Source organism: Aotus nancymaae, unplaced genomic scaffold (genome assembly GCF_030222135.1).
Source record: "Aotus nancymaae isolate 86718 unplaced genomic scaffold, 86718_ANA_hifiasm-v0.15.2.pri h1tg000040l, whole genome shotgun sequence".
Lineage (NCBI taxonomy): Eukaryota > Metazoa > Chordata > Mammalia > Primates > Aotidae > Aotus > Aotus nancymaae.
Genome location: NW_026988454.1, coordinates 9,426,758 through 9,449,435, shown reverse-complemented (window position 1 = coordinate 9,449,435; position 22,678 = coordinate 9,426,758). Strand labels below are relative to the sequence as shown.

Below are 22,678 nucleotides of genomic sequence, written 5' to 3'. Positions count from 1 at the left end.
GATCGAGACCATCCTGGTCAACATGGTGAAACCCCGTCTCTACTAAAAATACAAAAAATTAGCTGAGCATGGTGGCACGTGCCTGTAATCCCAGCTACTGAGGAGGCTGAGGCAGGAGAATTGCCTGAACCCAGGAGGCGGAGGTTGCGGTGAGCCGAGATCGCGCCATTGCACTCCAGCCTGGGTAACAAGATCGAAACTCCGTCTCAAAAAAAAAAAAAAAAAAAAAATTAAAGAAGATCATAAGGGTGGGGTCCATAAGGGTGGGGTCCAAATCTGATAGGACTGTTGGCCTTATAAAAAGACAAGGAAAGAGACATCTTTCTTCATGCACATATACTGAGGAGAAGCCAACTGCAAGCCAAGAAAAAAGCCTTCCCCAGAATCCAACCACGCTGGCACCCTACTCTTAGACTTTCAGCCTCCAGAGTATGAGGAAACAATTTCTATTATTGGAGCCACCCAAGTCTATGGTATTTTGTTATAGTAGCCTGAGCATGTTCGGAGTGTATACTTAAAAGCCATTAAAACAGTTTTTAAAGATTTTATTTTAAAGAGATGTCTAATTCAGGAAGCTGGGCGTGGTGGCTCACTCCTATAATCCTAGCATTTTAGGAGTCCAAGGCGGGAGAATTGCCTGAGCTCAGGAGTTTAAGACCAGCCTGGGCAACACGGTGAAACCCTGTCTCTACTAAAATACAAAAAATGGCTGGGTGCAGTGGCTCATGCCTGTAATCCCAACACTTTGGGAGGCCAAGGCAGGCGGATTACCTGAGGTCAGAAGTTCAACCATCCTGGCCAACATGGTGAAACCTCGTCTCTACTAAAAATACAAAAATTACTGGGTGTGGTGTTGCACGCATGTAGTCCCAGCTACTTGCTGAGACAGGATGGGACTGTCTTTACATGGGAGGCTGAGACAGGAGAATTGCTTGAACCCAGGAGGTGGAGATTGCAGTGAGCCGAGATCATGCCGCTGCACTCCAGCCTGGGCAACAGAGCGAGACTCTGTCTCAAAAAAAAAAAGCAAAAACCACAGAGTAGCTGCAACACGAGAAAGATGGCAGAGCAAGAGCAAAGAAAAATCCCTTTGGTTCCAGAAAATCTCCTGAAGAAGAGAAAGGCTTATCAAGCACTCAAAGCCACCCAGGCAATGCAGACACTTTTTGGCAAAGAAGGAGCAGAGGAAAGGAAAAGGGCCCAGGTTTAAGTGACTGGAATCATTCCCACATGATTCCCAGCGGCAGACACGTGACAAGGTGCGTGTCAGACGACTAGAAGGGAAACCTCACGCCTTGGAATTGCCAGATAAACATTCCTTGACCTTTGTTGTATGCATCAAAAGGATTGATGGCGTGAGTTTACTGGTGCAGAGAACCATGCAAGACTTCACCTAAAGAAAATTTTTCATGGTGTTTTTGTAAAAGTCACCCCCTAGAAACTAAAAATGCTGCATATGGTGGAACCTTATGTGACCTGGGGATTTCCAAATTTAAAGTCTGTCCAGTAACTCATTTTGAAACGTGGACAAGCCAAGCCCAAGAATAAGGCCAACTCTCTAACAGACAACACAGTGATTGAGGAGCACCTGGGGAAGTTTGGTGTCATTTGCTTGGAAGACTTTATTCATGAAATTGCCTTCCTGGGGAAGCATTTTCAGGAGATCTCATGGTTCTTATGCCCTTTCGACCTCTCAGTGGCCCATCATGCTACCAAAAATAGAATAGTCTTCCTCAAGGAGATGGGCACACCTGGCTATGAGGGTGAACGCATCAATCAGCTTATCAGCCAGCTGAACTAGACCCAGGTGCCAAACTGTAACAAATTTTTAACAATTAAGTGGAAGCATATGTTTTTGGTTTTTGGGGAATTTTTATCAAGTTTCTTCAGAGAAGATTATTTCCTGCTTTATCTTCAAAAAACTGGAAAGGAAGGCTCAAAGAAAAGACAATGGCTGGCCGGGTGTAGTGGCTCACACCTATAATCCCAGCACTTTGAGAGGCTGAGGCAGGTGGATCAACTGAAGTCGGGAGTTCGAGACCAGCCTGACCAACATGGTAAAACCCCGTCTCTACTAAAAATACAAATATTAGCCAGACATGGTGGTGCCTGCCTGTAATCCAGCTACTCAGGGGGGCTGAGACAGGAGAATCGCTTGAACCTGAGAGGTGGAGGTTGCGGTGAGCCGAAATCGCACCATTGCACTCCAGCCTGGTCAACAAAAGCAAAACTCTGTCTCAAAAGAAAAAAGAAAAGAAAGCACAGTAGCTTATGTTCATGGCAAGCACCCCTCATCACAGTCCACTTCCAAGGGAAAATTCCGGTATTTTCTATATTGGCTGCCGCCTTGTCTGAAATCAGCACATTCCATGGAGGAAGGAGTCCTGCTTTGTTGCATCTTCTATCCTCAGGTTTCATGTTGGTAAATGAGTAACTCTAGCATTTGTACAGCACTCCCTAAGACTCCTGCAGCAGTCATCCAAGCCCGGGGACATAACTGAATCTGGAGATTCTTGGGGCCTTATTGTAAAAAAGACTTGAAATGCACATAGGAAGAAAGGCACAAAAATAGATGTTCACTTGTCCCTTAAAAAGAAAAAGAAAAATTAAAAAAAAAAAAAAACAAAGTCTTCAACCCAGAAAAAATGAGCACATTCTTGAAAACTGAAAGAATGGAGAGATAAAGCCCCAGACATTGTAGTTAATCCTTAAATTCTCAAAGACCAATCCCAACTTAGTTTTTCTACAGCTTAGATGTTTTTTCCAGAACGACCGTGATGAATTGATGACACAGAATCTCTAGAGGTATGAAGTACACCCAGCCACCACCTCAGCCTCCCCAAATGTGGAGCTAATGTCACACACTGAATTTCTAGTGCTGATGACAGATGTCAGAGTGGCAGTGCCTGCACGTGTGGAATTACAACACTAAACAAGCGGGGCTTAGACATATTTCCAGAAAGCCTGTTTCATGCCACCCCTAAAATCGTCATTCTTTCAGAAGGTATTTATCAAGTCTCAGGTATTGTTCTAGTCTCTGGGGTTAAAGCAGGAGGCAGGACAGATGACTTTCCTTCCCTTGTGGAATTTGCACTGGTTGCGATGACAGACAATAAAATAGTAGTTATGGCCGGATGCAGTTGCTCAGTGCTTGTAATCCCAGCACTTTGGGAGGCTGAGTATAGGAGTTTAAGACGAGCCTGGGAAACATAGCGAGACCCCATCTCTATAAAAAAATAAAAGAGTAGTTATGAGTGAAGGGATAGAGGAAATGACCTGGGACATGGTATTTGAGGGATCCTGGCATTGATGAGTGAGTCAGGAGCTGAGTGGACGGTGTCTTACTGGGTTTCCTCAATTCACACACACAGGCACATTCTGTAGACTTGCGTGCATGCTTGAGTCATGACTGAGATTCCTTTGATCCAGTGACTCCTAAATTAAATCATATGAAACAGTGCTCAGAGCTCATCCGTTAAGCCTTTTTATTTGCTTGAACCCAAGCACACACCACTGTGGCTTCACTAAGGCTCGCTGGATCCGGGTGTCCTGCCTCCTGATTCAGTGAGTGCTTTAAGAAGGGGGTGATGTGGGGGACACAGCCTGGGGCCAGCCTCCTTTCTAAGGAGCTTGTGTTGCCAAGCTTTTCTGCCCTTGTTCACAGATGCCACCAACAAATGCTCAGAAACTTCTAGATTGGTTTGGATTAAGAAACTCATCCTTTAAAATATAAACAGCCCTTTTGGATGGTAAAATCACTCATATGAATTATTTCATTGTGATTGAATGATTCCACTTTTTTATTACCTGGCAAGGTCCTTAGATCCTTGAGGCAATGAGATTTTCGTCAGCAAAACAAAGTAATCTGGAAAGATGGGGTCCTCACACTGAGGAAAGACCTGGGGCGGTAGAGGGGGATGTGTGGAGGATTTGGGTGGTGAGGGGATGTGATAGCAGGTGAGGAGGGGCAGCGAGGGAGAGGAATTCCATGGAGGAGGAACATTGCCCCACAGTTTTGCTGTCACCCCACTCTGCACATCATCTCCCGGTCTGCCTGAAGACCCCATGCAGAGTACCCACAAAAGAACCCAGAGCCACCCTGGGAGTTCCCACCACACAGGTCTCCCACCCTTTGCTACACAGGCAAGCAGCTCCGCCAGGTGGGAGAGCCAGGCCCCCACCACGAGACCTGTGGCAATTTCAGGGGCTTTACAGCATCCCAGACCTAAGTGGAGTGCACCTGGCTCTGTCAGGACTTTAGTTCAAGCAGGCCTATCATCAGCAAGGGCCTTCCCAGGTCAGAAGCAGGTTCTCAGGGGAATCAGTGAGTCTGCAAACCCATCACTCAGCCCAAGTTCCGGGGCTACCTGAAAGTCCACATGAACCCGGGTGAGCACCTGTGTGTTGTGAGACACACAGCACAGCCAGTTTGGTTTCAGCTGTTAGCAAACAGTGTCTATTTTATACATTCCTAGAGACATTAAAATACCATGCCCATTTTGACAATAGTAGAAGTAATTGCCTACTGCTGCTTAGAAAATGTAAAAGAGGAAAACAATGCTGAACTTCTTTCTGTTTCAACCTCTAGGTCTAAAATGATAGCCTGTGGAGTCCATCTGTCTTTTAGTTTATAGTAATGATCAATGGTGGGGCTAATTGATAGAACTTCCCTTAAAATCTGCTGGTTGGTGTTTTACCAGATGAAATCTATGGGAACAGCTTGATTTCTACTGTGATCGACAGCTGCAACTGCTCAGACTCCAGTGACATTGAGCTGAGTGATGACTGGGCTGCCAAGAAATCTCCTAAAATCTCCAGAGCTAGCAAATCACCCAAACTCCCAAGGTAATCTCAGTCTTCAGGGGTGAGTGTCCTTTCTTGTGCCTCTGAACATGTGTGTTTGTGCCTGCAAACAGAATCCCGTTGAAACTGACCAGAAGAGTCCAGAGCAAGAGCATCCTCCCTGCCTTTTCTTCCAGAAGATTCTATCTGGAATAATTACAACTTCTATTTGTTTTTGTTTTTCCTTTGGGATAGACAAAGACACCCAGTAGAAGTTTGCTACACCCTCAGAACTTCTCTAGGGGTTAGCAATGATGGTGGGTGGCAGAGGCGTGGCCACACTTCCTGGCTAATGTGTTTTTTCTTATAGTTTGAGAAAAGGAAGAAAAAGGTTCTCCAGTGGATGTAATGTGTTGAAGAGAATGCCAGATAAGATGCCTAGAATACCATAATTGGGAAACATCAACACATCGCATCCACTGTAGAACCTTTTTCTTCACTAAGATTTCTAGTTTTAATTCTGTGATTTTTTTTTCTGATGTCATGAAAAACTAAGGTATCAGTTACATACAGATACACGTGTCCAAATCGTAAACACCTAGCTCAGTGTGCAAGAGCTATACCAGTGTCTTCCCCCAGTTCAAGATAAAGGAAAGTCCACTTATGCTCCTTCCATTTGATGCCCACTCCCTAGAAGTAATCACTGTGCTGACTTCCATCATCAGCTTTGCTTGTTCTTGAACTTCATATAAATACGGTCAAACAATGTGTTCTCTTTGTATCTAGCTTTTTTTTTTTCTTTCAGTGTAATGATTTTGAGAGTCACATTGTTGCATCTATCAGTAGTTTGTTTTTCTTTATTGCTCCATGGTATTCCATTGTAATGATTATACTATACAATTTGTTTATTCTGTTTATCAATCAATGGATATTTGGTAGTTTCCGGTTTGAGGCTATTAACAAATCCATTATCAACATTCTTACACAAGTCTTTTTGTGGACATGTGTGCTCATTTCTCTTGGCTATAAACTTAGGAAAGGAGCTGCAGGGTCACAAGTTAGATACTAGAAACTGCCGAACAGTCTTCCAGGGTGGCTGCACCAAGCGTAAATTCCTGGAGAGTCCCAGCTTCTTCCATCCTCATTGACAGCTTTGTTGTCGTTTTTTAGAAATAATTTTACCTTGTTGTGGTAGATGTAATGGCATCTCATTTTAGTTTAATTTTAATATCTCCAGTGATGGATACTGCTTAGTTTACATGTTTCTTGGCCATTTGGCTCTCTTCTTTTGTGAAGTGTCTAAGTCTTCTGCCCAATTTATTATTGGGTTGTTTTTCTCGTACTGAGTTGTAAGAGTTCTTCCTTTATTCTAGATTTGAATCCTTTGTCAGATATATGTATGGCTGGACATATAGTCCAGCATGTCACATTCTTCTTTTGAAGTTAATGCTATTTTGTGTCCTGTTCAAGATATCTTTGGTTACCCTAAGGTCACGAAGACCTTCTTTGGTTCTCTTCCAGCAGCTTTCTAGTTTTAGCTTTCATGCTTATAGATTAATTTTTATGTTTGGTATGAATTAGAGGTAAATGCTCATTTTTTAAATATGCAGATATCCAGTTACTCCAGCAATCTGATTAATGTCTTTTTTCATCTTTGTTCTAGAGCTTATTAAAATTGCGTGTAACGTTATGAACGTTCCTATATTTCCAAAGTGCTTTTTTCCATTATGTAAGCAGAGAGGACATTTAATGCATGCAGCTAAATTTTTCACTTGTAAATGTTCTCTTCAGTTGCCATCTTCCTGTGACTGGACCTCCTCCTGCTGTCCTTTCACCATTTGGACCCAGAAGCCAGGCTAATTGTTCCAGATCGTAGCTTTAGTGAGCTCAATCTGCCATCCTCCCATTCCTCAGGATCCCAGAGTTTATCATCAGGCTTGAAAGCAGTATATATGAGACTTAATGCATTTTTTCATAGGATGTTACTCATTTTTATAACACTGTCTTTGGGGTAGACTGTCATTAAACCTATGTGTCTCCATGTTATAAATAAAGGGACTGAGGAGCAGAGATACAACATCCGATCAAAAGGTAGCCAGAGGCTGGGCGCAGTGGCTCACACCTGTAATCCCAGCACTTTGGGAGGCCAAGACGGGCAGATCACGAGCTCAGGAGTTCGAGACCACCTTGACCAACATGGTGAACCCCGTCTCTACTAAAAATACAAAAATTAGCTGGGCATGGTGGTGCATGCCTGTAATCCCAGCTACTCAGGAGGCTGAGGCAGGAGAATTGCCTGAACCTGGGAGGTGGAGGTTGCAGTGAGCTAAGATCATGCCACTGCACTCCAGCCTGGGCGACAGAGTGAGACTTTATCTCAAAAAAAAGTAGCTGAAAAACTTGATAATTTGATTTAAATACTGCAGATGGTGAAATGCTAGATAAATTTGTTGAAATTCACACTGTTGCAGAAGAAATTTTAAAAATCACTGGCCTTGGGTAAGAAATGACTTGTTCCACCTGCCATTTTCCCAGGACAGATTGCGCAGGCCTCTGCAGAAGGCCACACTTGCTCCAAGGCAGCAGAGAGTGAAAGACAGTTAATTCTTTAAGTTCCTCACAAATGGATTGCTGGATCTCATTTCAGTATATACTCAGTATACTTCAAGATGAGGTCTTGCTCTGTTGCCCAGGCTCAAGTGGAATGATGCAGTTATAGCTCACTGCAGCCTTGAACTCCTGGGCTCAAGCAGTCTTCCTGCTGGGGCTACAGGCATGTGCCACCACACCCAGTTTCTCAATCTATTTTAAAATGTATATTATTCAATGTATAGTTGCCATTCTTTCCTCATATTTGTAAAGCAAAAGCAAGGGAGAGCTTTGTTAAATTAGGGCACTGGCTGCAGGGTGAGAGCCCAGCACCCAGGCTGGCTGTCCAGAAGAGTAAAAGGAGTGCTGGAGTCAGGGCCATGCTCACCTTTCCTGCCATGGGTGCCTGACCCCTCCTGGCCTTGCCTCCCCAGGATCAGCATTGAGGCCCGCAAGTCCCCCAAGCTGCCCCGGGCTGCTCAGGAGCTCTCCCGGTCCCCGCGGTTGCCCCTGCGCAAGCCCTCTGTGGGCTCGCCCAGCCTGACTCGGAGAGAGTTTCCTTTTGAAGACATCACTCAGGTAGGAGCCCACAGCTGCCCTGCCTCACTGTCCTCCTCCTGGGGGCTATGCCCGGAGGGCCCCTTTCTACCCACAGCCTGCCCTGCTCACCGCCACCATGGGCCTCTGAGCTCTGCTCCACATCCTGCAGGCCGCCTGCTACCTCAGGAGCTGCCCTCAAATGGAGCTCTGGCTCCTCTGCCTGTGCCCCTCAGCTGGTTCTGATCTTGCAGTGACTGTGGGAGACAACCTCCCACTTCCATCACAGCTGCCACAGTCCAGCCCTGCCTGCCTTTCCCTCCTGGCCCCTCAGTGGCCCCTCACCCTCCAGGTGCTGCAGCCACACCTGCTTTTCACCTGCCCCAAGTCTTGCCCTGCCTAGATTGTCACCACCCCACCTCCTCGTCCTTGTTTTTGTCCCATGCTTCAAGACAGAACTCCACCACCACCTCTGCTGTGAAGGTCTCCTGCCCTGGCTCAGCCAGGAGGGGCCAACACACCTGGCGTAGAACTCCCTTATGACATTGCTCAGTGACTTCTTTATATATAGGTCATTATAAGACTTATCTTCTCCATCAGGTTATAAGCTCCTTGCAGGGCTATATTTTGTCCATCTTTCTTTTTGCCCTTCCATACATACACATGCATGCACATGCATGCACACACATACATACCTTGGGCATAATAACTTCTTAAATTTTTTAAAATTTAATTGAATGAGAAAACAGATGATGGGTAGTTTCAGGACATAATAGTATCAATGCAACTGATGTTTTCAGGAGAAATATCAAGGATAAAAGTGGGTTCAGAGTTAGATCCCTTTCTAGGCCTCTTTAAATTATACACCTGTGGACATACTGGGACACAGCCCCACCTTGCCCCAGCTCGATGCGCCCCCACTCACTGCTGCCTGCCTGACCGCCCTGGTTAGCTTCTGATCTTGCAAATGGTAGATGAGGTAGGGAAGGGGTGTTTCTGGCAGTGCACACTCATGGCTCGTTAAGCAATAAATATTAACATTCTTACTAAGTGACCAATTGAAAATATGGAAATAGATTGTGATTCTTCTTTGTTCTTTTCTTCCCCCCCACCACAGCACAACTATCTTGCTCAGGTCACGTCTAATATCTGGGGAACCAAATTTAAGATTGTGGGCTTGGCTGCTTTCCTGCCAACCAACCTCGGTGCAGGTAAAAATCACGTTCTGTTCTCTCGTTGTCCTAGTTGGAACAAATGAAAACGTCCACTTTCAACCTTTAGTGGTTTAAAGTAGAAGGTGAGCTTTTAAGACAGCAAAAGATTAGTAGGTATTTTACCTCCAAACTTTAACTTCAGCCACAATGATTTCACAAAAATTAGAATTCTCACTCAAAGTGGCTTTTTGCCAGTGGCATTTTATTTTGTTTTTTAAAAATCTTTTTATATTTTTGAGACAGTGTCTCGCCCAGGCTGGAGTGCAGTGACACAATCACAACTCACTACATCCTTGACCTGGGATCAAGTGATCCTCCTGCTTCAGCCCCCAAAGTAGCTGGAACTATAGGTTCGTGCTACTACACTTGGCTAATTTTTGTATCGTTTATAGAGACAGGGTTTTACGACATTGTCCATACTGGTCTCAAACTCCTGAGCTCAAGCAATTTGCCCACCTCAACCTCCCAAAATGCTAGGATTACAGGTGTGAGCTACCGTACCTGGTCACCAGTGGCATTTTTATTTTTTGATATAAGCCCTGACTTATAAAAACAATAGAAATAGGCCAGGCATGGTGGTTCAAACCTGTAATCCCAGCACTTTGGAAGCCCGAGGCAAGCAGATCATGAGGTCAAGAGATCAAGACCATCCTGGCCAACACTGTGAAACCCCATCTCTACTAAAAATACGAAAAATAGAGCTGGGCATGGTGGGGGGCACCTGTAATCCCAGCTCCTCGGTAAGCTGAGGCAGGAGAAACACTTGTACCCGGAAGGTGGAGGTTGCATTGAGCTGAGATCACGCCATTGTACTCCAGCCTGGCGACAGAGCGAGACTCTGTCTCACCAAAAAACAAAACAAAGCAAAACAAAAAACAATAAAAATATAAAAATGATAGAAATAGCAAAAATTTATATCACTGCCCTCATCGATTTCTAGGTACTTTGACTTCTAAGCCTTTTGCTGTTTGCAGATTCTTGGTAAACTGGAAGTGGAAAGGAAAGCATTAGCATTAGAGACTATAAGATGTTAGCTGACTGTTGGTACAATTCTTAGTGGGAAATTTTTATAAATTTCATTTCTCAATACCAGATACATATCCTGTCCATGACAAGTTTGAAACATAGAGGAAAACTGAGCAACGGGAGTGAAAGCTGGGCCAGAACACGAACATGTGTTCTGATCTGCACTCCTGCCCAGACGAGTTGCAGTACCTTGTCATATTTACTCAGAGACAGCAATGACATGAAAATGGCAGAAGGTCCTTCCAGAGCAGCTTCTTTCTGTTGGGGAGGTCCCTGTGTGAGTTGAGGAGCTGTGTTGCTCCCCGCCTCTTCCCCGGTTGCTGAATCATTGCACGCCGTACGCGTTCTCTCTGCAAGGCTAGTTCAGCCGGGGGGCTGCGGCCTTCCATTTCGAACATGCTCTGCGTAACCTACTAAAAATGGTTTTTGAGAAATTCTGAATCTGTGTATGAGTTGCTTCATACAACTCATACACAGATCCTTTAAAATAAATTATTCTTACAGATCAGATGTTAGAAAGACCTATTGCTATGAGGCATCTCAGAGATTTTTTAAATAGCATTGCATTTGCGTTTTTCATTTGAAGTTTCTGAGCTCGAAGAAAAAGAGGAATAAAAGTAAAACATAAAACTGACTTAGGGAATCACAATAGACCATCCCTGTACATAATGCAAATTTCTCGTAATATTTTCAACAACCCGGAAGCTCTCTGATGACCACAATGCCTGTTGTTCAGTTACTCATTAGTGCCCTATTGATAGATAAGGTTGATTTTTAATAACCACTGTTTGACTCTTATGATTATTCCCACATCAATAAGCTGAGAACTTAGCCATCTGCCTATGGTAAATATTGAAAAAGGGAATGGAAGTGAGAATTTACTTAATGGGTCTTTTCATTCTTGGATGTTGAGTAGGTTCACAAATAAGCCAGTAAAAATCTTAAAATAAGAGCATGTGAGAGCCTTTGAGACACACGCTGGCCTTTTTTGGGGGTGCGGGGAGGTCTGGCTCTTCACCCATGCTAGAGTACAGTGGTGCCATCATGGCTTGCTGCAGCCTCAAGCACCTGCGCTTAAATGATTCTCCCACCTCAGCCTGTACTAGCTAGGACTATCGACAAGGCACGTGCCACTATGCCCAGCTCATTTTTAAAATTTTTGGTAGAGAAAGGACCTCAATATTTTGCCCAGGCTGCTCTTGAACTCCTGGCCTCAAGCCATCCCCCGATCTTGGCCTCTCAAAGTGCTGGGATTACAGGTGTGAGCTACCATGCCCAGCCTGACCTTTTTAAAAAGAGCATTTTGGTCCATAGAGCTATCTTGTCAAGCTAAAAGAATTGTCCACTTGCTTCTATTAATACTAGAGAACAGAAATTAACTCTTGGATTCTAGAAGGTAGGTGGTACCCTATTAAATGATCTTTTCAAAAACAGTATATGACACTCCAGTGAACTTAAAAAGTGAGTGCTATTCCCCTTGTTGGATAATTTGTTTCCTTCAGTTAGAACTGGCTCATGAAATTTTTTTATTTTGAATTTTTGGCATTTTAACAATAAACAGTAGATTCTACAAAATTCAAAAGATTCAGAAGTTTATGCAGTAAAAAATCTCTCTCATTCTCACCATCAGCCACCTAATTTTCTTTCCTGGAGATAACTGATATGATTTTTTTAATCCCTCTTAGAATTTTTTTTTTTTAATTGCTTTGTCCATGTGAACAACAAAGAATAGCACTTAAGTCATATGGAACCACACAGAATTTTTAAACCAAAGTTCATATTCTCTTTCCTTTATGGGGAAGAGAGAGAAACACATGCGTAGGGCCTTTCCTACTGTTGGGTAGGAAAAGTCACCTTAGCCAGTCCGAGGGCCAACCCTGCAAAGAGGCTTCGACAAAGGATGCCTGCTGTGCCGCGATCGTGCTGCAGGTCAGCCACTCGGTGTCAAAGTGACCACCATGGAGCTAGAATAAAGAAGCTGTGTGCTACCTGTCTCACAGGAAACTCTTGAACACAAAAGCAAATTCACAGGGCAGTTTCATCTCAACTTTACTGTGAAACTTAAATTCAGATTCATTATATTTAAACTTATTTTTCTTCCTCTAAATATTTTAGTTGCAATCTAGGCCTTCTCCTAAATGTCCCTGTTAATCAAATTAAATCTTGAGGTTTAAAAAAACAACTGTGTGGAAATTCCCTGTAAATCTCTATCCTGATGATTAGATTAAAATTGAAAGCCAGTAAGCCAAGGTTCCAGCTGAAACAAAGGCTGCGTTTTATTCCTACGTGACACTATGCCACCCTCATCTCAACATTGCTTTCACACAGTTTCTTGGTTGCCCAAGCTTCCCTTCTCTGGCACTCTGGTTGCCACAACTGTTTCCATTCAATCATCCTTCTGATTGCAAATGAGGTTTTAAAAAATATATTTTTATATTCTAGCTCATTCTAAAAGAAATGATTTGTGTCTAAAATTTTTTTTTAACATTTGAAATTTGTAGTTCTGTAGACAAACCATTGGCAAGGAGGCCAAGCTAGACCAGGAAGATGCTGTTACTGAATCCCGAACCATGGCTAGTATGGCGGCGTTGAGTACCAGGGAGAAATGGAGAGCTCCTCTGAGCCTCTGGGCCCTGCCTGCACAGATCTGCTTTCTGATGGCAGGGAAACTGCAGCCCTCTCTTCTTCCCATGACTCTGTTGACACTTTGGCTCTGCTCTCACATGTCTCTGTTAATTGTGCCCTTCTTTTTCCCCACCAGTAATCTATAAAACCAGCCTCCTGCATCTCCAGCCGCGGCAGATGACCATTTATCTCCCAGAAATTCGGAAAATTTCCATGGACTATATTAATTTACCTGTCTTCAACCCAAATGTTTTCAGTGAAGATGAAGATGATTTACCAGGTGTGTTCACATACATCAGCTTGTTTGTCACGATCCCTCTATCAGTGGATCGTGCTGTCGGGGGGCAGAGTGGTAAGTTGCTGAGGATTTCTGCCTGCTCCCTGGGTTTGGAAAAAGTATTCCTGCCTCAGTAAGGTTGGTAGATGTGCTGGTGGGTCCCAGGAGAAAAGTCATGGATTGGCACCAGTGTTGGAAGGAGGGAGTCCCAGTTCTCACATCTGACTTTATCCTTATAGCTGTCCTCTTAGTCATGTGTCTGGATTAAGATAAGTTTGCAGAACTGATCAGAACTAAATAAAATCAAAACTGACAATCTCATTGATCTAGGTCAGCCTTCATCCTTTCAGCCCCTGCTGAGATAGTGTCTCACTCCAGCATTCCCGTGGTACCCACAGAACCCAGTTTCTCAAATCTGCCCTGTGTCCAAGACACAAAACCCTTTACCTGTAACCACCTTTCTTCCGCCATAATGTGCATGTCTCAGTGCACAGGGACCTGGCCTGAGTTCAAGATAAAATCTGGTATACGGGGGCCAGGCGCGGTTGCTCACGCCTGTAATCCCAACACTTTGGGAAGCCGAGGCGGGTGGATCACGAGGTCAAGAGATCGAGACCATCCTGGTCAACATGGTGAAACCCCGTCTCTACTAAAAATACAAAAAATAAGCTGGGCATGGTGGCGCGTGCCTGTAATCCCAGCTACTCAGGAGGCTGAGGCAGGAGAATTGCCTGAACCCAGGAAGCGGAGGTTGCGATGAATCGAGATGGCGCCATTGCACTCCAGCCTGGGTAACAAGAGCGAAACTCTGTCTCAAAAAAAAAAAAAAAAAAAATCTGGTATACGATTTTTAAATTCCAGTTTTCAAATGGTAAATATCGATATCTATAGCGTCTTAAGTTAATGTGTTTCCCAGCCGGTGGGGCGGGGGGGATTTTATTTCAATTAGTAGATTGTAGTGACTTCCAAATTAGTCTGCCAGTTAGCTGTGTGTAACTATTTTCAATTGCTATAGGGTACTTGAAAACAACTTGTTTTTTCTAAGTAAAAGTCCACCTGAGATTTTCTAGATACACAGACTCCTCTACTTCCAATCAAGCAGAGCTCTGGAAGTCCCTGGTTTCTGAGCTAGGAGAACCCTGACATGGACCACAACTTCTCCAGTATCTGGACGTTTGTGGCCAGAGGGACTGGTCCTCACAGTGGACATAGAGGGCCACACATTCCAGCTCAGGCCCTGCTCCTCACTTGGGCTCTGAACTTGAGGGAGTTGTTTACCTCTCTCACAGCCCAGTCTGATTTCTACTGCACTTTCCAACAATGGCCATCTTGGTTCTCTGATGGTATACCTCTCCTGCGTGGGTGAGCAAATGTCCTAGGCTTATGTGGTCCTAACAGGCCAATTTACAACCACATAAATACCTGTAATTTGGTGAAGCCTCCCATACCTGAGCTTTCTAGTGCATCCCCTGCTATTTCAGAATCTTGGAATTAGAAGTACTTTTAAACTCTCCCCCAACACTTTCCCTGTTCTCCCAAAATGCAACTAACACAGCTCTCTCCAAAGTTTAGCTGATGCCACTATCGTTATTGTCTGTGCTTCCCAATGAGAGCAGGGAACATATTGTCTCAGGGATTACATTTAATGATGGTGACTCAGCAAAGAGACTCTTCTTCCTTAAAGGGGAAGATGCCTGCCGTCAGTGTTTTATACAGATGAGAGAGCTTCTGGAAGAGGGATCTGAACAGGAGTGATAGGAAACCTGAGACAGACCCAAATTTGTGCAGCCAGAGGAGAGTTATATGTCTCACTAGGAGACCCCAAGGAAGGGCCAGCTTAGCTTGTGACAAACTAACTGGCTTGATACTGTAGTTCTTTTGATGGAAAGTCAGCTAGCTTTCACAGTTCACCTGTTAAGTCACATTTCCTAATCATAGACTGGCTGCCACCTAGTACTTACACCATGCCTTCGATTTCTGCATTAGTGGCAGTTTTCTCTGAGCAAAAAGCCACAGAGTAGCACAAAGGGCCTAGAGGAGCCAATTGCAGAGTGCTCAATGGGCACTTTAAACAGGGCAGTGCAGACAGTGGCTCTGAGCACCTGTCTGTAGATTGCTGTTCAGATGCATGCTCTGTTAAACTCCCACTGTGTACAAGGAGGATATATTTACAGGGTTTAATTCAGTATGGCTCTACCTTAACATACTGTTTGAAATGCTAAAAAGCAGATAAAGGCCGGGCACAGCGGCTCACACCTGTAGTCCCAGCACTTTGGGAGGCCGAGGCGGGCGGATCACCTGAGTCAGGAGTTCAGGACCAGCCTGGCCAACATGGCAAAACCCCGTCTCTACTAAAAATTCAAAAATTAGCTGGGCGTGGTGGCACATGCCTGTAGTCCCAGCTACTGGGGAGGCTGAGGCAAGAGAATCGCTTGAACCCGGGAGGTGGAGGTTGCAGTGAGCCGAGATCGAGCCACTGTACTCCAGCCTGAGCAACAGAGCAAGACTCTGTCTAAAAAAAAAAAAAAAAATTAGGAAATGATCCTTCATGTGATACTCAGATTCACTAGAAGATTCTTTTCATTGTTTTTTCTACTACATTTTACATGGCTCTATTTACAGAAACCTAATGTACAAACATTTCTTATACACATCTGTTGCGTGATACTTTCCACGTTATCCATCCCATAATCATGAATAGACCTATTACCTAGGCACTGTGAGTCCTCAGTAGAGGTTCTCCCTGTACCATTACCCTCTTCTTGCCTGAAAGGGTGTGTATTTTATAAATATCATCAGTAAAAAGCTTTTTCAGACATGTAGTTATCTGTGATGGTGCCATTGAGGCACTGGTGTCAAGTTCAGAAGGTTAAAAGTGAGTTAGTTGGAAAGCTCTGACAGTACCCTTAGCTAACAGGCAGCAGCAGGCTGCCCTGCAGAACCCAGCTTACTTGTGTGAGCAGGCCAGCTTTCCCCAAGCAGACATGTCTCAGTCTCTGGCAACTGCATTTTGTATACAGAAGGAGAGTGGATGAGTCCCAGATGTGTTGCTTATCCTGACCCGGTTTAATGGTAGTGTTTTTGTAAGCAGTTCCTTTTTCTAATTTTCTTCCAGTGACAGGAGCATCTGGTGTCCCTGAGAGCAGCCCACCCTGTACCGTGAACATCCCTATTGCACCGATCCACAGCTCGGCTCAGGCTATGTCCCCAACGCAGAGCATAGGGCTGGTGCAGTCCCTACTGGCCAATCAGAACGTGCAGCTAGATGTTCTGACCAACCAGACGACAGCTGTAGGGGCAGCAGAACATGCAGGTGACAGTGCCACCCAGTACCCAGTCTCCAACCGGTACTCCAACCCTGGACAGGTGATTTTCGGAAGTGTGGAAATGGGCCGCATCATTCAGAACCCCCCTCCACTGTCCCTGCCTCCCCCACCACCGCAGGGGCCCATGCAGCTGTCCACGGTGGGCCATGGAGACCGAGACCACGAACACCTGCAGAAGTCAGCCAAGGCCCTGCGGCCACCACCACAGCTGGCGACTGAGGGAGACGCAGTGGTCTTTAGTGCCCCCCAGGAGGTCCAGGTGACAAAGATGAACCCTCCACCCCCGTACCCAGGAATCATCCCTGCCGCCCCCACCACAGCAGCACCCCCACCTCCTCTACCGCCCCCACAGCCCCCAGTGGATGTGTGCTTGAAGAAGGGCGACTTCTCCCTCTACCCTACGTCAGTGCACTACCAGACACCCCTGGGCTATGAGAGGATCACCACCTTCGACAGCAGTGGCAACGTGGAGGAGGTGTGCCGGCCTCGCACCCGGATGCTGTGCTCCCAGAACACCTACACCCTCCCCGGCCCGGGCAGCTCTGCCACCTTGAGGCTCACAGCCACTGAGAAGAAGGTCCCCCAGCCCTGCACTAGTGCCACCCTGAACCGCCTGACCATCCCTCGCTACTCCATCCCCGCCGGGGACCCACCCCCATATCCTGAAATTGCCAGCCAGCTTGCCCAGGGGCGGGGGGCTGCCCAGAGGTCCGACAATAGCCTCATCCACGCTACCCTGCGGAGGAACAACCGTGAGGCTGCACTCAAGATGGCCCAGCTGGCCGATAGCCCGCGGGCCCCCCTGCAGCCCCTGGCCAAGCCCAAGGGTGGGTCCGGGGGGGTGGTGACACAGCTCCCAGCGCGGCCCCCAACTGCCCTGTACACCTGCAGCCAGTGCAGTGGCACAGGGCCTGGCTCGCAGTCCGGAGCTGCCTTGGCCCATACCGCCAGCGCCTCCCCGTTGGCCTCACAGTCCTCCTACAGCCTCCTGAGCCCGCCCGACAGCGCCCGCGACCGCACCGATTACGTCAACTCCGCCTTCACAGAGGACGAGGCCCTGTCCCAGCACTGTCCGCTTGAGAAGCCCCTGAGGCATCCCCCCCTGCCTGAAGCTGCTGTCACCCTGAAACGGCCACCCCCTTACCAGTGGGACCCCATGCTGGGTGAGGACGTTTGGGTTCCTCAGGAAAGGACAGCACAGACTTCAGGGCCCAACCCCTTAAAACTGTCCCCTCTGATGCTGAGTCAGGGCCAGCACCTGGACGTGTCTCGAGTGCCCTTCATCTCCCCCAAGTCTCCCGCCAGCCCCACTGCCACTTTCCAAACAGGCTATGGGATGGGAGTGCCGTATCCAGGAAGCTATAACAACCCCCCTTTGCCCGGAGTGCAGGCTCCCTGCTCTCCCAAAGACGCCCTGTCCCCAACACAGTTTGCACAACAGGAGCCTTCTGTGGTCCTTCAGCCAGTGTACCCACCCAGCCTCTCGTATTGCACCCTGCCCCCCATGTACCCAGGAAGCAGCACGTGCTCTAGTTTACAGCTGCCACCTGTCGCCTTGCACCCATGGAGTTCCTACAGCGCCTGCCCGCCCGTGCAGAACCTCCAGGGCACGCTCCCCGCAAAGCCACACTTGGTGGTGGAGAAGCCCCTTGTGTCCCCACCACCTGCTGACCTCCAGAGCCACATGGGCACAGAGGTGATGGTAGAGACCGCGGACAACTTCCAGGAAGTCCTCTCCCTGACTGAAAGCCCGGTCCCCCAGCGGACGGAAAAATTTGGAAAGAAGAACCGGAAACGCCTAGACAGTCGAGCAGAGGAAGGAAGCGTACAGGCCATCACTGAAGGCAAAGTGAAGAAGGAAGCTAGGACTTTGAGTGACTTTAATTCCCTTATCTCCAGCCCACACCTGGGGAGAGAGAAGAAGAAAGTGAAGAGTCAGAAAGACCAAATGAAGTCAAAGAAGTTGAATAAGACAAACGAGTTCCAGGACAGCTCCGAGAGCGAGCCTGAGCTGTTCATCAGCGGGGATGAGCTCATGAACCAGAGCCAGGGCAGCAGGAAAGGCTGGAAGAGCAAGCGTGCTCCAAGGGCTGCCGGTGAGCTGGAGGAGGCCAAGTGCCGGCGGGCCAGTGAGAAGGAGGACGGGCGGCTGGGCAGCCAAGGCTTCGTGTATGTGATGGCCAACAAGCAGCCGCTGTGGAACGAGGCCACCCAGGTCTACCAGCTGGACTTCGGGGGGCGGGTGACCCAGGAGTCTGCCAAGAACTTCCAGATCGAGTTAGAGGGGCGGCAGGTAAGACAGACCTCAGACCGGGTGGCACTGTGGGCCCAGGAGGTGAAGGCCATCAGTGCTTCAGCCTTCAAGGAGCGTTTTTCAAAAGGCCAAATGGGGAAGTGTGGAAAACAACAAATACCTCTTAGGTGGAGCTCATGGGGTTATGATTTTTAGTGTGCCCACTGCTGTCTTGTATTTTTAATGTAAGTCATGCATAGATTGAGTATTTAAAGTCAAATGATTGTACGAGACCTGTGAAGAAAACGAGCTGTCTCCGCCCGCCCCACCACTCACCTTGCCTGCCCTCCCAGAGGCGGCTGCTTCCAACTCTGGGTTTCTCTGGGGTTTGCCATCATATTTGTTTTTGAGAAACAGGGTCTTGATCTGTCACCCAGGCTGGAGTGCAGTGGCACAATCACAACCTCCTGGTCTCAAGCAGTCCTCCCATCTCAGCCTCCCAGGCTGCTGAGACATCAAGTGTGTACCATCACACCCAACTAATTATATATATACATATATACATACATATATATATATATATACACACATATATATATATATATATATATTTTTTGAGACAGAGTCTTTGTCACCCAGGCTGGAGTGCAGTGGCATGATCTCGGCTCACTGCAACCTCCACCTCCCAGGTTCAAGCAATTCTTCTGTCTCAGCCTCCCAAGTAGCTGGGACTACAGCTAATTTTATTTATATATATATTTTTAGAGATGGGGGTCTGACTATGTTGCCCAAGCTGGTGTCAAACTCCTGGGCTCCAGGCAATCCTCCTGCCTCAGCCTCTCATAAGGTTGGGATTACAGGTGTGAGCCACCGCGCCTGGCCTGCCATCACATTTGTAAAGGATGTTTCTACTTCTATTTATTGACTTTTCCCTTTTTGGCATCAGATGGTGACTTCCTAAGGAGTGTGAGGTTTAGTTTTGCTCACCCTATGCACGCAAACACACAAACAAGTATGACGCTTTTCCTTCTCTATTAAATCAGTGGTCACTGGCTACCTTGTTATGCCAGTCAGTTGGACCCACGTATTGGCTTAGCTACATTTCCTTTTTTGCATACTTTTCTTCCCCTGGACATACTAACTGCCTGTTTTCTGACTGTTTGCTCGTTTGCGTATTTCTCTGTATAGGGAAGTCATTCCCCAGTTCTCAGACCAGATGAATACTCGTGGTGCAGCTGAACACATTGGGTCCTTAGCTCTTCCTACTCTAGCCCGGAAGGCTTGCTCTGTCCTGCTGCCAGCTCCCGTCCTTCACCATCCTGCAAATTCCCTTCCCCTCTCTATTTAAATTCATATTTTCATTAATTCACTCAATAAATGTTACTGGGAACCTGCTGTGTGTCTGGCAATACTCTTAAGCCCAGGGGTTGGCAAACTGGCCCTTGGGCCAATCCGGCCGGCCGCCTCTTTTTGTAAACAAAGTTTTATTGCAGCACAGCCACACTCATTCACCTAAGTATCATCCCTGGCTGTTTTGGCCGGACAACAGCAGAGCTGAGGATTGTGGTAAAAACCATATGACCCACAAAGCCTAAAATACTACTTATTATCAGCCGCTCAGAAAGTTTGTTGACCCCTACTATAGTACTGGAGTCAGGGCAGTGAGGAAGACAGAGTCCCCGCCGCTGTGGAGCACACAGAGGTGGGGGGACCAGGGGTGATGAGTGTGGCCCGTGTGCTAGGGCGTGGCACCTGTCGGGATATGGGCACAGGAGCTGGTGAGGAGGTGGCCGCAGGTCCCTCCCCGAGGCAGCAGTGTTGGACAATGGCCATGCCGCTTCTCTTCTGGAGCCTCTGGCCTGCTGGAGCTTCTTTCTGCTTTTCTTCTTTCCACTCCCTAGGTGAAGAAACCACTTCATTTGGCCTGTAGCATTCCCCACATTTTGTTTTTCTTTTAAATTCAGGGGTACATGTGCTTGTTACATGGACCTTACATGCATAATGGGGGGTGGGCTTCTAGTGTGCCCGTCACCCAAACGTTGGATGCCCACAGGTAACTTTTCATGGAAGGAGCTGGAGGCCATTGTCCCCACTTTCTGAACCTTGCTCACTGTCTCCATTGTGTTACCATGTTCCTCAGTCTCCTTATTTCCTACAAACTTGGAGTTCAATCTAGAAGCTTCACCAGATTCAGAGTCACTTTTGTTAGCAAAAGCATCTCATAGACTGTGCTGTCTGCTTCCGTCAGAGCCGTGCAGACCCAGCTGTCGCCTTGCCCACCTTGTTCTTTAGTGTCTTTGCTTCCCCTGCCCTCCTCCAGGTGATGCAGTTTGGACGGATTGATGGCAACGCATACATTCTAGACTTCCAGTACCCATTCTCAGCCGTGCAGGCCTTTGCAGTCGCCCTGGCCAACGTGACTCAGCGCCTCAAATGAACAGACAGTTGTGGGGAGGAGAGAGATGCAGAGAGCCTTTGGAAGAGGTCTTGGGAGATGCCAGAGGAGCCCTCAAGGGGCCGGATGCCTGGGAGGACCAGAAGCCAACAGTGAAACTGGAAAAGCCCAGCAGGCCCAGGAGAGGGCGCTGACCTGTGGTCGTCGCTTATTTGGTTGGGCTTTATTACCTTTTATTGTCTGTTCTTTTTTCTTGTTTCATTTCAGTGGCATTTGGAAGCAAAGAGTGCCAGACACCTGATGTTCTTTCAGGAAATGTAGCTTGGCTGTGGTAATGCTCCACCGGGCCCTTCAGAATGAAGACAGACTGCCTTATAGCCTGCTATTCTTTTAGACATAGGGAGGATGCATTATTGTGCATTCTCTACGACATTTAGCCTTTGTTACTCCTCTGACATCACCACTAGTGTAAAAGCAAAAAGCTTTTACAAAACGCAGCCAAAAATCCCGAAGATACAGGTTCTTAGGGGACAGGGTGGGGATGGCATTTAATTTACACTAACTGTGTTACTCCCCAAAAGGTGACTTAATTAACAAAGGGCATTTGGGCAGATGCACTTTGTTGGACTGACAAAGTAGGCTCTTAACAGGGGTTCTCACCAGGTAGAAATGAGATTTGCTCATTGAGGATGTTGGGGAGAGGACGAAGGTGAAGAAGGCACTGTACGAGTGCACAGGTTCGCATCCCTCTGCAGACAGCGGTGTGACTCAGCGTGTGACCTGTAGCAGCGGTACAAGGGCTACACTCCTCTTCTGAGGATGTTTACATTGAAAGACTCCACTAGTTTCATCATCTAAGTTTCGTAGGATCAGTGATGATCATTCAGTATGACTGGTTTTTGGAAAAGGTAAGAGACAAAAATGGGAAGATCCTGGCCTGTGGTAGTGGTAGCAGTTTTCTCAAATAATGTGGTGGGAGTCGCTAGATCCCCACATGCTGAGAAAGCCTCTACTCTCTCTGCCCCTTTTATTTTTTAATCTGGAACACATTTCTGTAAACATGATCTTTCCCGTTAGATATCCTGTTCTAGGCCTTCCTATTCTAAAAGTGTGGACGATGCTTGATTGGAAACCCCTCCTTTTCTCCTCTTGGCTACGTTAAAATTCAGTTGACCACAAATGCTTTCTATCAAATTAGAAACGTAACAAAAACAAATTTTAAGTATTTACCAGGGTATTAAAATCTTTGACAAAATTTTCATGATTTTCTCTAAGAAAAAAAGTTGTTTATTAACTGTACAGACTGTTTACTAAGGAACCAAACCACTGAGAAAACATTGTTAAAATTGTAGTATCTAGGTAGTTGGTTGATCACACTTTGTTAATTGTAAAAAAAAAAAAACTACCTAGAATCTCTCTTCCCACTTCCTCCTCCCCGTGAGAACACGTGGGCGGTGTTCAAGCCCTGATGACAGAACCCAGTCTTGTTTTTGTTGCTTTGTTTTTCAGTTCAGCGTCGTTTCGGACCAGGCCCCTCTCCTGGGCCTGCTGTGGAGGAGCACAGGCACTGTCTGCTGGCATTGGGTTCTAAATTTGGATTTTATCTGGAAACAGACAAGTAGGAGATGCTACAGAAAAGTAGTTTCAAATTTAAAAGGTGTTTTAATCTGCTGT

At 46.6% G+C, this 22,678-nt stretch overlaps 1 protein-coding gene and 1 pseudogene across 6 annotated transcripts in view; both read left to right on the top strand.

The window, feature by feature from the left end:
- Window positions 1-22,272, top strand: part of TULP4 (TUB like protein 4) — a 294,657-nt gene extending 272,385 nt beyond the window's left edge. For 5 of the 6 annotated variants that reach the window (XM_064360504.1, XM_064360501.1, XM_064360503.1 and 2 more), the window contains 6 exons: window positions 4,701-4,845; window positions 7,806-7,950; window positions 9,026-9,119; window positions 12,910-13,053; window positions 16,166-18,669; window positions 20,930-22,272. In XM_064360504.1, coding sequence (XP_064216574.1) covers window positions 4,701-4,845; window positions 7,806-7,950; window positions 9,026-9,119; window positions 12,910-13,053; window positions 16,166-18,669; window positions 20,930-21,046 — 3,149 coding nt within the window. In that variant the 3' untranslated portion in view covers window positions 21,047-22,272. The remainder of the gene's footprint in view (window positions 1-4,700; window positions 4,846-7,805; window positions 7,951-9,025; window positions 9,120-12,909; window positions 13,054-16,165; window positions 18,670-20,929) is intronic. The other variant, XM_064360505.1, reaches the window with a different exon arrangement.
- LOC135268277 (ribosomal protein uL30-like) lies at window positions 272-3,841 on the top strand (annotated as a pseudogene).
- Window positions 22,273-22,678: the final 406 nt, after the last annotated feature.